Here is a 15,000-nt window from a genome sequence, read left to right on the forward strand (position 1 = left end):
GTGGTCCATGATGTGGAAATCAACAAATAACAATCTCAACAAATAATTTAACAGTAATTTTCAATGGAACCAAACTATTATCAATAGGAAACGAACACCTGTAATTACTTGCTTACCCTCTGGCCTAAAACCCTGACACTGACTCAACGTATGCCCATCTGTACCACTGATCTATAAAGAACACTTTATAGATCAGTGATCTGTACTCATGCATTCATGAGCAGAATACCATTTCATGGCCAGGTGACTGTTTGTGATTGCACATTCAAGAGAGGTGTGAGAAGAGGATGAGAAAAGATAGATGAGCAAGAGGAGAAAGGATGCCAAAGGAAAGATGAGAATTTAGAAAGAAGTGAGAGCATGACAGAGGAGTACATTAAACAGGAGAGATGGATCCATGATGGCGTGAACATGGGTGATCACGACACTTTGTGTAACGGACAAGAGGAGGAGAGAGAGGAGCGTCGGAGAGCCGTCGGAGCAAGCGTGGTTGAGGTGACAGGAAGAATGAATGATTTGAGGATTAAATGTAGAAAAAGGGGCTGAGAGGAATAAGTAACGAGACAGAAAAATAGCAAGTCTGAGAGGAGGGGGGGGGTGTGGGGTGTGTAAGATTGACAGCATCAGCCCATCTATCTGCCTGCTCTCCCCTCTGCCTTCCAATTAGCCTGAGCTTCTCCCATTTACACTTTAAATAAGAGAGCTGTCAACCCACCACCACCACCGCCCCCCACCCACACCCACACTATTCCCTCCCTCCCTCCAGGCTCTCATTGTAACACCTCTCTCTCTCTCTCTCTCTCTCTCTCTCTCTCTCTCACATGCTTTTCATGTCCCCCTCTCCTCTACGCCCCTCTTTCCCCTCCTCTCCTCTCTCCTGTCCGTCAGCTGGCTGGGTGGCCTTTTCAACCAGCTGCAGGGCTGAAATAGTTTTGCATTTAAATCAACATTAGGACCTAAGACCTAACTGACATCTGGCCAGCAACATCTGAACAACTTCTCATCATGGCTGCCATTTCTGTCAGTTACGATCTCTCCACTTCCGTGACCACAATTACTGGTGCGGCACTTTATATCACTTTCAATCGCTCTGTCTGACAACGCACCGTATGCTTTAATTAGTGTGTGATGACCCACTTTGCATTACTTAATTTCTCTTTTTTTTCGTACTTGAACAAATGCATACAGTATACTTCATATAATATCAAAATCTCTCCTTTGTTAAGGAGATATCTGCTGTGACTTGTACTCTTTGTTAACGAAATAGTTCACATCACCAAACTACTCAATGGTAGTTATAGTCATTGATATTTCTCTTTCTGTCAAAATCCATCTAATCAGTGATATTTACTGATGAGACACATCACTGAAATTCTCTCCCTTCCTGTCCAAGCCCCCACATTCTTAGTGCGAGTGATGAGATCCATCAGATCACTGACATTTTCTCTCTTTCAGCCCCAGTGGCAGTCAGATTTCAGCCTCAGCACCACATATACCCAGGGACAGTGATAGCCACTGATATCTGCCCCAGCACATATACCCAGGGACAGTGACAGTCACTTCAGCCGTGGCCTACTGGTTAGCGCTTCGGACTTGTAACCGGAGGGTTGCCGGTTCGAACCCCGACCAGTAGGCACGGCTGAAGTGCCCTTGAGCAAGGCACCTAACCCTTCACTGCTCCCCGAGCGCCACTGTTGTTGCAGGCAGCTCACTGCGTCGGGATTAGTGTGTGCTTCTGTTCACTGTGTGCTGAGTGTGTTTCACTAGTTCACGGATTGGGATAAATACAGAGACCAAATTTCCCTCACGGGATCAAAAGAGTATATACTGTATACTTACAGTATACTTATACTTATATTATCTGTCCCAGCACTATACTCAGTGTAGTGATAGTCACTGATATCTGCCCGAGCACATATACTCAGTGTAGTGATAGTCACTGATATCTACCCCAGCACATATACTCAGTGTAGTGATAGTTACTGACGTGACGCTTCACATCGTCCAGGCTCAGCACGGCTCCACGGTCGTTGTTGTTGCTGCGTTTGTGTTTGGCTTTGGTGCAGCGGCAAACCTTGTACTTGATCACCTGTAAAACAGACACAAGACACATAACACAGATCGTACGGGTTGGATGGATGTGTGTCATTGCTCTCTGGGTGCTCACAGTTAAAAAAAAAAAAAAACTCTTCCCATATCCATATGGCACAGCCGGTTGAACACAGGAATTGACAATGAGATGGAAAAATGCGATCTCGCGGCAGCAGAGTGCCACTGCATGTGTGCGGACGCTATGTGTGCTGTGACATTCTCACTGCAGCTGAAAGGGACACTGAGCGTGTGCAGCTGCTACATGTGCTAACCACAATCTCACTCCGCCCCACCCCACCCAACTCCCATTTCTCATTTCTCCCCATTTCTTATTTTCTAGTCTTGTCCTCTTCACCTCACCGAAATATCTGTAGCACTCGGACGGCAGCGGCGACGAGTGCGGCATACTCAACTCACTGCCATTTACTTACTGCTTTGTTTCTCTTGTTTTCTGTGCAAAACAGCTGAAGCATACTTGCCACGGTGGCAGCAAAAGAGTTAACTGTGTGGTGCGTGACTTAGTTATAGAAAATAATGGGGACCCTTTAATCAGGCGTGCATGGGGTGGGAACAGCTGGCAGATGTGCAGAGCTCAAAGGCTCCAGCACAGCAGAAGGCTTGAGCTCCTCTCCGCTGTCTCCCTGCATCTGTGATATGAGAGGGTGTGTGTGCCGCTCCACGGGAGACATGTACGATGTGAATGGAACCCGTATCTGAGCTGCTGTGCGCTTTGCTTCTCTCTCTCTCTCTCTCTCTCTCTCTCTCTCAGCCCGCGGTTAACACACCCCTCACAGTCCCGGCGGCCTCAGCCTGTGGATGGGATGGTGCCTTGGCGTCTGCGACTCATGGAGTGTGAAGCGCCCTGAGAGCAGAAAAGCACTCTAAACGCTAAACGGCACTTCATTTCCTCCAGGCGCGGTGGCGAGGGGAGCGGAGGCAGCCATGCGCGGCGTATCTCTCCAGGTATCATGCCTCGCCTCAGCGCGGCACACATGGACGCCACAGACAGCCTGACTGCTCAGACCAAACCAATCAATCACTCACCAGATTACTCAGTCCGTCGCGCCTGGTTCTGTGCGCCGCACACCATCTGCCTCAGTGAGTCAGCGGCGCTGCGCTTCTCAGAGAGCTCTTCTACTCTCCGGTGTGTGTTTGGCCCTGATGTGGCCCAGATACGGGCTGATTCTCATTCTCCTCTGTCCACACTGTCTCCCTGAATCATTCAGTGAGAACTATGAATGAGTGAGCTCCTTAACCCTCCAATCAACACATCTCCCTGATAGGGACCAGCTGTAGAACAGGATCTGGCACAGATCTGACACTGATCCTTTGGACATCTGTCTCGTCGATGGCTCCCCATACTTCTCGCCTGAATGGTTCAGTGGGAGGACTGAGGACTGAGTAAGTTTTTAAACTCCTCTATCTACATATTTCCCTAATGTAGAACAGACAGGCCATTGACGTGTTGGATGTCTTCTGTTATTGGATGGCCTCATTCACTTCCCCCAATATTTCCTGCCTGATTGACTCTGTGGGAGTGCAGAGTTTTAAATGTCTCCCTGAGGGGAGCAGACTCCAGGACTGATACCCAAACCTGGAGTATTTCAATTACTCCAGGTATCAACTCTTCAGCTGCTCTGAGGCGTGACTGAGGGGTCAGTTGTCTGTCTGGTCCGTGAGCCAGTGCGTGAGCTCCTGTATTTATGAGGGTTGGCAGAGGGAGTTTTGTGCTTGTGCTCGAGGCTGCTGAGAAACGTCACGTCACATGATTCATCGACGTCTAGCTGTTCCTCGTAAAACCCTTTCCGTCACCTGTTGGCATCTGCATTTATGTCCGCTGGATTGTGTTCCTGCTGACTGATGGTAAATATATGTTTTCACTCTGAGCTTATAAGCTCCTTATATGGTGCCTCCTGGGACGCCACGCCACGCGATAGACTCGAGCCGACGTGCCTGCCTGATGGACTGCCGCCAGGCGCACGCTGGAAAATGAGAAGCCATCAATCATCTTAAACTGTGTCTCAGGGACAACAGCCCGCCGTGCCGGGAGAGGCATTCTGTTAATTAAGATGTAAACAGCAATCTGGCCTTGTTACAGAGTGTAAGAGCATTAGGAAACCAGGACACGCCCGCAGGGAACCAAATGCAAAAACACAAAAGTTCTGTGACAAAAGACTGCTATGCTATGTGGATAAAGTAATCTAGATTGTCAAATATAAATTCAATGGTTAAGCTAAAAGCTAAATCACTGATGGGACATAATGTAAGCTGTCAAGTGAATGTACATACTGTAACATCATGTAACTATAATTAAGCTTGAGCTTGAATTATTACTTGTTGCTTTGTCATAAGAATTTGACAAAATCGGCCTTTACATCTCTTTCTCCTGTCGACTTTCAAGAGAAATAATTTTCTTTGTGACAGAAAGAAACTCATTAATTTGTAGAGATCCACGATTAATAGAGCAGAGAAGACAGAGAGAAATTGTAATTTTCTGAGAACTGGAGAACGGAGAACAGAGAACAGTGAAGCACATGGGATTGGAGGTAATTATGTCTGAAGAGCTCAGAGTCAACGCAAGGTGAGCAAAGTGGTATGCAGGGATGTCAGCATGTGTGCTCCTTATAATATCGGAGCACCTCTCAGGTAATCAGACAACAACTGCAGTGAGTTGGGAGAGAGAAAGCAAGAACACATAGGCTACTACTGGCCAAATCCTCTCCAATTGTTAGAATTGGACTCTGGGCGTTTGGGAACAGCTGAGGGAGGAGGCTACTTGAAACTGTGAGTTTGGTCGGTGTGAGCGAGCCGGACTTTCAGTTGACAGTAATTAACACCCTTTTGAACAATCTAAGCTGTGCGAACGCCAGAGGGCGGTCACGCTGATGCATCATTAGTGAGACAGGAGGACAGCTGCATGCAATTCCTAGCAGAAAAAAAATAGTGGCTGCTGCTGAAGCTGCAGCATAAGCTGCAGCCCTCGCTTCAACCAGCCTCGCGGTAAGACGGACACGGTCAAGACAAAGCAAGTTTACCTGTGCAAGTTCACCGAGCACAGGCACCGACAAAGGCAAAATGTGCCGCTCCACCATATCTGTTATCACCGCCATTGCAGAAAACGGCATCATGCCAAAGGGGCAGAAATGTCAAAAGGGGCAGAAATCCCCTTAACCTCCAGGAACTTAAACGGTCCTCACCAACAGAAACCTCCTTCTCCATGGGCTTGTGGAACTGTCAATCCGCAGTCAACAAAACCGACTTCATAGCTGGCTATGCCAACCACCTTTCATTGGAACTCCTTGCTCTCACTGAGACTTGATCAAACCAGAGAACACTGCCACCCCGGCTGCACTCTCCACTAACCTTACACTATCCCACACCCCTCGCCTATCTGGACGAGGAGGGTGGACGGGCCTGCTGATCTCCAACAAATGGAAATTCACCCCGCTACTGCCTTCAAACAAATATGTCTCATTCGGAATTCCATGCCATCACAGTGATCGCCCCAGCAAAACTAACTTGACACTCTGCTATCCTCCATCCCTGAGCATGACTGTCCGCTTCTTGTTCTCGGTGATATGAACATCCACTTAGATGCCCCAGGCTCAGCGGACTTTTTGGCCCTGGTCCACTCCTTTGACCTCGAACTGGTTCAAAGCCCACCGACTCACAAAGCTGGCAAAGAGCTTGACTTGATCTTCACTGAACTGCAGCACAGACACCCTCATGGTGACGCCTCTCCATCTTTCTGACCACTTCTTCATCCAGTTCAACGCCAGCCTGTCAGAACAGCCTCCGCTCCTCAGCCGATGGTCACGCTCCGCCGCAACATCCGAACCTGTCTCCCAACGCACTTCTCCTCTGTGGTTGCCTCCTCCGTCTACCCTCCACTCAACACCTTCTCCTCTCTGGAGGTTAATGAAGCCACTGACTCGCTCTGCTCCACACTGACCTCATGTCTAGACGAGCTGTGCCCTCTACCACAAGGCCAGCTCGATCCAAACATTCTCATCCATGGCTAAATGATACCCTCCGACGCGAGCGCACAAACTCAGAGCCGCTGAGAGGAAATGGCACAAACCAAACTAGCTGACGACCTCAAAACTACCAGACACTCCTGACCTCCTTCTCAGCCAGCATCACTGCTGCTAAGACTGCTTTCTACCATGACAAAATCAACAGCTTACAGACACGAAAAACTTTTCTCAACCTTCAAATCGCTACTCAACCCTCAGCTGCCTCCTCCTCCATCCAGCCTTACTGCAGATACCCTCGCCTCATTTTTTTTACAAAACAAAGTGGCGGCAATCAGCAGTCAATTCTCTACATGCCCACTCAACGATCTGACTCAGATGCGCGACTCCTACAACCTCTAGGGACTGCTGGAACATCTTTTTTCAGCATTCACACCTCTCTCCGAGAGTGAAGTGTCCAGACTCCTGACATGCAGCCGCCCTACCACATGCCCGTTGGACCCTATACCTACGAGCCTACTTCAGTCCATCAGCCCGACCATCGCCCAGCTATCACACATGTGATCAATGCTCGCTAACCTCCGCACATTTCCAACAGCGCTCAAAATGGCCCGGTAACACCAAGCATTTAAGAAAGCTTTCTCTCAACCCTGCTCAAGTCGAAGAACCGCCTCTGTCTCACTACTGCCTTTCCTATCCAAAGGCATTGAACGCAGCAGTCTCCAAACAGGTCTCTGACTTCCTTTCACAGAACAACCTTCTGATCCAAATCAGTCTGGGTTCAAAAGCGGCCACTTCCACCAAACGCTCTGCTGTCTGTAACAGAAGCCTTAAAAAGAAGCCAGGGCGCACCGCCGGTCATCGGTACTCATTCTGCTTGACTTATCGGTTGCCTTTGACACGGTTAATCACCGTGATCCTTCTCTCTATACTCGCTGACATGGGAATCTCCGTTCTTCTCTCTCCTGGTTTGAATCCTACCTCACAGGACGCCGTTTAACGTGATCATGGCTTGGTCAGCTATCCGCAGACCTCACCATCTCACCACAGGGGTCCCCCAGGGCTCAGTGCTGGGCCCCCTCCTCTTTGCTATCTACACCACCTCCTTGGGACAGATTATCCGCTCGCAGACGGCTTCTCATACCACTGCTATGCAGACGCACACACAGCTCTATCTGACCTTTCCACCTGATTTCCACCCCTGGTTTCAGCACGGATCTCGGATTGCCTTTCAGACATAGCTACATGGATGAAGGCACACCACCTCCAGCTGAACCTCTCAAAGACTGAACTGCTGGTCATCCCAGCTAAACCTACCATACACCACGACATCAACATCAATTTGACTCCCTGTCTGTTTCACACCACCAGGACTGCAAGAAATCTAGGAGTTGTTCTTGACAACCAACTAAACTTCTCAGATCATGTTGTCTCAGTTGCCCGGTCATGCCGCTTTTGCACTCTACAACATAACGGAAAATCAGGACTTACTTGACTCAAGATGCTACCCAACTTCTGGTTCAGGCAATAGTCATCTCACCTACTCGACTACTGCAATGCCCTCCTGACAGGTCTCCCAGCCCGCGCAGTGAAACCACTTCAGATGATCCAGAACGCTGGGCGGGGGCTACTCTGGTCTACAACCAACCCAAAAGGGCACATGTTACCCCGCTGCTCATCCAGCTACACTGGCTACCTATGGCGGCCCGTGATCAAATTCAAGTCTCTAACGCTTGCCTACAAAGTAGTCTCCGGTTCTGCTCCCACCTACTTGAATGCCCTCATACAGACTTACACTACCTCCAGACCGCCAAGCGCCCCTGGCTTAACGACGCCTAGCTCTACCCACCGCACGCTCAAGCCAATCCAAACTTTTCTCATCTGTTGTTCCTCGTTGGTGGAACACACTGCCAGTTCCTACAAGGGCAGGGACATCCTTTTCCACTTTCAAAAACTCCTGAAGACCCAGCTCTTTTAGAGAACATCTACTCATAGCAACACCTACAACAAGTCTTACTGATCCTAGCACTCACCAGCCGTTTTAAACTGACAAGTAACTGTTAAAAACAGCACTCACCGACGCACTTATTCTTACTGTACTCTAATGTTTTTAAACTGTCCTAAAATTGTGAGAATTGTTCTAAAACTTACTGTTTACCATGTTGTTAGTCGCTTTGGTTAAAAAGCGTCAGCCAAATGTAATGTAATGTAATGTAATGTAATGTAATGTGTGTGTGTGTGTGTGTGTGTAGGTCTTACCTCGTAGAGATAGTCAAACAACTCCAGGATGGTCAAGATGCTGGCCCCAATGAAGAGACCCATCTGGCCACCAATGTCACCTGCAGCAGACATCCAGCACATCAGGATTTACTTATACTCTTCTTATTTAAATACTTATATTTATTTACTTATACTCTTCTTATTTAAATACTTATATTTATTTCCTTATATGTGCTTTTTCATCTTCTCTTCACTTAAACACAACCTGTGCTAACCTATAGATGTACAGTTAGGAACAAAATGATTCATAACCCTAGCAAATAATGATTTAATGTTTGATTTTCTCTTGAGCAATATGTTTATTTTGACTGAAAATGACACTGCCACATCCCAAAAGGTTGTAAGACATTGTGGTAGAAACATGGAATCGTTTTCATCTTTTTTTGAACATTTCTATGAAAAATGGCATGTCCAAAATTATTCATATTCTTTTTAAATAATCACAGCTCTCAAAATTGTTCATATAATACCTATTACCTACCAAGCCTCTCCATGTCTCCTCAATAATTCTAGACAGCACCTTTTTAGCAGCAATCTAGCATATATAAAATGTGTTGGAGTGGACAAAAGCTGTTAAACAGAAAACTTCAGTTTAACTATATCAATTATTATGATGTTCAAATTGGATCTGAACATTTTGTTGGTAGGTTGTTACTTAGTTTGATGAATATCTGAATATATTTGGCCTATATTTCAAATACTATTAATACTACAAAATTATGATAATTCTGTGTTTTTTTTTTCACATCACATCACAATGGCAAGGTATTACAGAACGTCCAAGTGTGGTCCAGTTTTCTAGCCTTGGGCAATTCCACGGAAAATTGACTTTTTGTCACATCTATAATGCCAGTGAAATGCCTTGGCATTTGTATGATGTGAATGATAACATTAATTTTTGTGCATTTTTTCTCATGTACATTCTTCAGCCAAACATAGCAAATGCTCAAATTTCATGTAATCATTCACATCATACCATACAATCACATTTTATTGGCGTTATGGATGTTACAAAAAACATAATTTTCCATGGAATTGCCCCCTTATATCACCAGACTCACTCACTTTGTCTCACTCCTTTAAGGGAGTCTGGGTTCTCTCCACTGGCAAATGTTTCCAACCCATTGTAATGGAGGTAGGCTTCGCATCAACTTTGAAATCATTGGTCCAGCCTAACTAATCACATTGATCAGGGATTTCTAATGCTACTTTCAACTTCACCAAACCTTTATAAACTCACAATAAACCACATTGACAATCAGGAAACAATGTATTTACCTTTGCTGTATAAATGTACAACTTTTCTTCCAACTGCATTTGTTTATGTTTGCAGGCGTTGCTACTACCGTTTAACACTGCTACTTTTGATTTTCCAACCTACGTTATCCTGTGTCATCAATGATTGACCCGCCAATTGGTGGCTGAGGAGCCAGACTAGTGAGATGATTATGAGCTAAGATGTATGCAGGCAGGGCCAGGCAACCTGTTTCCAAGTGTTGAAGTGGTGGTGTAGTTTTAAAATGAATCAATTTTAGGATGAAAATGACTGAGATGTGTTTTGTGCCAACTAATGGCATTTTTCCACTTCTCTTTACAATGGTCTTGGAGCCTCTAAGTCTAGTCATTAATAATAGCACAGTTATCCAAAATCATCGCATTTTGAGGTACACGGACATTTATGTGGATAATGTCAGGCACAACACTGATTGTGAAACTATCCATATACAGTATCATAACAAGTCAATGTGCCGTCAGCTGTTCTGCATCAATGTGGTGCTGTCAGCTTAACAGTGTACAGGGCAGAGGGAATGACTGATATACCATCAAGGCAATGCTGTCCTTACATAAGAGAGGGTTATACAAAAAATATGTATGGGTCAAATAGTGACTGAAGAAGGTTCTGTTCAACATCCTTTTATCAAGTTCACAGACATAATAAAGTGCCATACCTAGAAGCCCGGCTAACTCGTAGGCCTTCATCTGTTCGATTGTTTCATAATTCAACGCCTCAAAGAAGATATCCAGCACCAGGATATTATCCCTGTTGAGAGACACAGGACAACTTTCAAAGATTTTTTCCTCTTTTTTCCTCTCTGAAACATTTGAAATCCCATCGCGTTGGTGGATTCTCTGTTCCTCAGACATTGATCTAGTAGATCTTCAACATCATCCTGCTTTCCCCTGGAGCATTTCATCTTCACACAGACGGCAGATGTTGCCAAACCAGCGTTCACCTCCCCCCCCCCCCCCCCTCCACCTCCAAAAAAAAAATAAAACAAATGATTCTGTGGCAGAATCATCAGTGGAGTAGAGTGTGTTGATGTTTGATTCTTTGTCTCTGTCAGTTTTTGTATTCGCGGGTCATCCTTTCCACTGATGTGCCACAGCTAATGGAGACGGGAGGACCGCCTGAGGCTGAATTCATTATTTTCTATTGAAAAGTGTGAGGCGGAGAAGCTCACAGAGGCTTACATTGTAATGAGTGGTGAATGGTTTCCATGCTCACATGAATACACATCAATAACCTTTCGGTTTTCACAGTTTTCTCTGCTTTTCAGCATGAAAATGCTTAACATTTCAGAGTTGTTTCTTAGTTAATTAAATAATTCAGTTATTTATTTATTTATTTGACTAAATATCTGCATGGCAATGGAATGAAGGGATCATGAAAGACTAATGAAATAAAACAACCGCTAGTGCTAGCACACACACACACACACACACACACACACACACACACACACACACACACACACACACACACACAGTGTACATTGTTGCCTTGAGCTGTTAAACACTGATTGAGTAGCTGAGGGGAGATCATGTAAACCTTGATACTTACAAAAAGATATAGGATCATACCATACACTGCCATACAGTACAACTAGACAGCATTCAGATTAGAAGGGACGTAAGACTATGAACTAGAAATCACAGCAACTGAACTATCTGTTTTATAAATGGAAATAAATGACATGAAGGGGTAGGGCAGATGTGATGTCATCTTGTGTTTATTCCTCTCTTGAGGTAGATGTTCTGAACATCTTTAATGTTGAGGGATGTGTTCCATAGTGTGTCTGACTACCACTTCCCCAGTTGACCCCCAAGCACTGTGCGGCAGCCTGTATTACCTCTGGTGGGTAATTTCAGCTGGGCGATACATCTTCAGCATGGGTGGTCAGTACGCACTTGGCTAATCTCAAATGAGCACAGAGCCGGAGCAGAAAAACTCTCCTATCGACCCTGGCCTCATAAATAAACCACTTCTGACTGAGGACAGAACTAATCATAGTTTTTAAAAGATTTCCTAATGACTCTGTTCCACTCTGCCAAATCCAGGTCACACTGTAACCATAATAAAATAATCACACAAACTCCTGCCAATAGTTAAAAGGCAACTTTATCTGCGGGAGAGTAAAAAAACCATCTCTCAGCTACTCTCGTGCATATGGGCTGTTTCCATCAGAGGATTTTACAGCTTGGCGCTTTAAGTAATTGGTTCAACAAGCTGCAGATTTAAGAGGCAAAGCTGAAATATTTGCTGAGGGAATTTGTAAAATCAACCCAAGAGTGTTTAGTCATAGGAGAGAGAGAGGGACAGGGAAACCGAGAGAGAGAGAGAGAGAGAGAGAGAGAGAGCGAGAGAGAGAGAGAGAGATTGATGAGTTTTTTTCTTGAAAACACATCTATTCATCTCAAAGTACACACATTACAGATGTCCCAGTATGTGTACCTAACATAAAACCTTTCCGAAATGCTTCTGAAGTAGACACACCACACACAACCACACACACACACACACACACACACACACACACACACAGAGAGAGAGAGAGAGAGAAAGCATAAGTATGACATAGTTATGTCAAATTACGAGAGCCTTTCAGCACATCTCTGAGGTCTAAATATGAGACACACTCCAACATTAAAGTATCCTTAAAGCATCCACATAAACATGCAATCACTCACACACACACACACACACACACACACAAACACACACACACACACACACACACACACACACATACACACACGCACGCACACACACACACACACATTACATTGATGGAGACATCAGTGAGGCCATTAAGCCGAAATGAGAGGGACAGGACCCAAAATGAAACTTGGAACTGACAAGCTTACTCATGTATTTCAAAAACCTGCTAAAAGACCTCTTTTGTCCGAGAGCAAACATGATCCTGCTGGTTTCAGAACATTCAGAACTCAGCCTTCTGTTCTGTTCTGTTCCGAGAGACAGACACTTCGCTGAGACAGGCTGATCTGGGAGAGGATTATCCGGAAGGATCTGGAATGCTGGAGAGACTTTTGATTGCTTGTCGGGGTAGCATCAGAAGTTAGCGCTCTTACACCCCCGCCTCGCCTTGGCGCGGAGCTGATCCTGTCTGACACCTCACCGGAGTCTGAGACACGCACCACTGTGAGCAAGCAAGTGAGCATGCTAGCGGAGAAAGATGGAGAAATACCTGTCACTCACACACACACACACACACACACACACACACACACACACACACACACACACACACACACACACACCCACACTCACACACACACACACAAAATGCACACCAACACAGAATGCTCCACCTGGGCATGGACCTTGCGCTTGTGGTTCTGATATACACACACACACACACAAACACACACACATGCACGCACGCACGCACACAAACACCCACACACACATGCATGCACGCACACAAACACCCACACACACATGCACGCACGCACGCACGCACACAAACACCGACACATACATGCACGCACGCACACAAACACATGCATAATGCATATGTATGAAAATACATCAAATCTCTGCATTATTTACTGCCTAGGCACTTTTCAGCAGACAGCTCCCATCAGAGCTGATGAATTTCGGTTCTCTCCCAGTCACACACGTCTGGCCTCTGAGCAGCGCACTCACGAGATGTACTGCTCCATCTTGTTACACGCACACACACACACGTCTGGCCTCTGAGCGGCGCACTCACGAGATGTACTGCTCCGTCTTGTTACACGCACACACACACACGTCTGGCCTCTGAGCGGCGCACTCACGAGATGTACTGCTCCATCTTGTTACACGCACACACACACACGTCTGGCCTCTGAGCGGCGCACTCACGAGATGTACTGCTCCGTCTTGTTGAACTTCTTGGCCAGGTACTTGGCAGAGGCCTTGCTGGGGATCTTGACGAAGGACAGCTCCTTCCCGTAGCGTGTCATGTTGCAGGGCGTCTCGCACACGCAGTAGTCGTTGTCTCGCTCCACCAGGAAGTCTGCCGGAGGAAGGAGAGAGGAGAGGTTAGGAGAGGGGAGGAGGAGAGAAATGAGAAGAAAGAGAAGAGGGGAGTGGAGAAGAGGAGAGGGGAGAGGAGAGGTGAGGAGACGAGAGGAGACGTCATCCATCATCACAAAGGCTAGATCAGATGAGAGCGGAGCAGACAGACACAGACTGATATATGAAAGACAATTAGCAGGGCAGGGGGACATGACAGGAGCAGACTGGGTGTGGGTGGTGCAGAGAGGAGGAGAGGGAGGTGGAGAGAGGAGGAGAGGGTGATGGAGAGAGGAGGAGAGGGAGGTGGAGAGAGGAGGAGAGGGAGAGGGAGAGAGGAGGAGGGTGATGGAGAGAGGAGGAGAGGGAGATGGAGAGAGGAGGAGAGAGAGATGGAGAGAGGAGGAGAGGGAGAGGAGGAGAGGGAGAGGGAGGAGGAGGAGATGGAGAGAGGAGGAGAGGATGATGGAGAGAGGAGGAGAGGAGAGAGGAGGAGAGGGTGATGGAGAGAGGAGGAGAGGGAGGTGGAGAGAGGAGGAGAGGGAGAGGGAGAGGAGGAGGAGAGGAGGAGAGGGTGATGGAGAGAGGAGAGGAGGAGAGAGGAGAGGAGAGGAGGTGGAGGAGGAGGAGGGTGATGGAGGAGGAGGGAGGTGGAGAGAGGAGGAGGGGGAGAGGAGAGGAGGAGAGGGTGATGGAGAGGAGGAGAGGGAGATGGAGAGAGGAGGAGAGGAGGAGGAGGAGGTGGGAGAGAGGAGGAGAGGGTGATGGAGAGAGGAGGAGAGGGAGATGGAGAGAGGAGGAGAGAGAGATGGAGAGAGGAGGAGAGGATGATGGAGAGAGGAGGAGAGGGAGGAGAGGAGGAGAGGGAGATGGAGAGAGGAGGAGAGGATGATGGAGAGAGGAGGAGGTGGAGAGAGGAGGAGAGGGAGATGGAGAGAGGAGGAGAGGAGGGGAGAGAGGAGGAGAGAGGAGAGAGGAGGAGAGGGTGATGGAGAGAGGAGGAGAGGGAGATGGAGAGAGGAGGAGAGGGAGAGAGGAGGAGAGGAGAGAGGAGGAGGGAGATGGAGAGGAGGAGAGGGAGAGAGGAGGAGAGGGTGATGGAGAGAGGAAGAGAGGGTGATGAAAGAGCTGAATGAAGAACAGCTTTACGGACGTGACAGACACTAAAGGGAAACTGAACACACACATGCCTACATTCATACATCAGCACCTGTCAGCTTCCACAAATTCTCAAGAATTAAGATTACTGCAGTACACTGATCCATTCCCACGTGGAGACTAGACCCATGCCATAGCCATGCCACACCTGGGCCAGATCTCCCCCAGCGTCAGCCACTCTCTCGTTGAAATGGC

At 47.1% G+C, this 15,000-nt stretch overlaps 1 protein-coding gene across 3 annotated transcripts in view; it reads right to left on the reverse strand.

Annotated features, from left to right (window-relative positions):
- Positions 1–15,000, reverse strand: part of asic1b (acid-sensing (proton-gated) ion channel 1b) — a 231,408-nt gene that overhangs the window by 2,291 nt on the left and 214,117 nt on the right. For 2 of the 3 annotated variants that reach the window (XM_048254856.1, XM_048254855.1), the window contains 4 exons: positions 13,495–13,648; positions 10,295–10,386; positions 8,325–8,404; positions 1,988–2,089 (listed from right to left, as the gene is read on the reverse strand). In XM_048254856.1, coding sequence (XP_048110813.1) covers positions 1,988–2,089; positions 8,325–8,404; positions 10,295–10,386; positions 13,495–13,648 — 428 coding nt within the window. Of the gene's footprint in view, positions 1–1,983; positions 2,090–8,324; positions 8,405–10,294; positions 10,387–13,494; positions 13,649–15,000 lie in introns of all 3 variants that reach the window. The other variant, XM_048254857.1, reaches the window with a different exon arrangement.

Source organism: Alosa alosa, chromosome 10 (assembly GCF_017589495.1).
Source record: "Alosa alosa isolate M-15738 ecotype Scorff River chromosome 10, AALO_Geno_1.1, whole genome shotgun sequence".
NCBI classification, from domain to species: Eukaryota; Metazoa; Chordata; class Actinopteri; order Clupeiformes; family Clupeidae; genus Alosa; species Alosa alosa.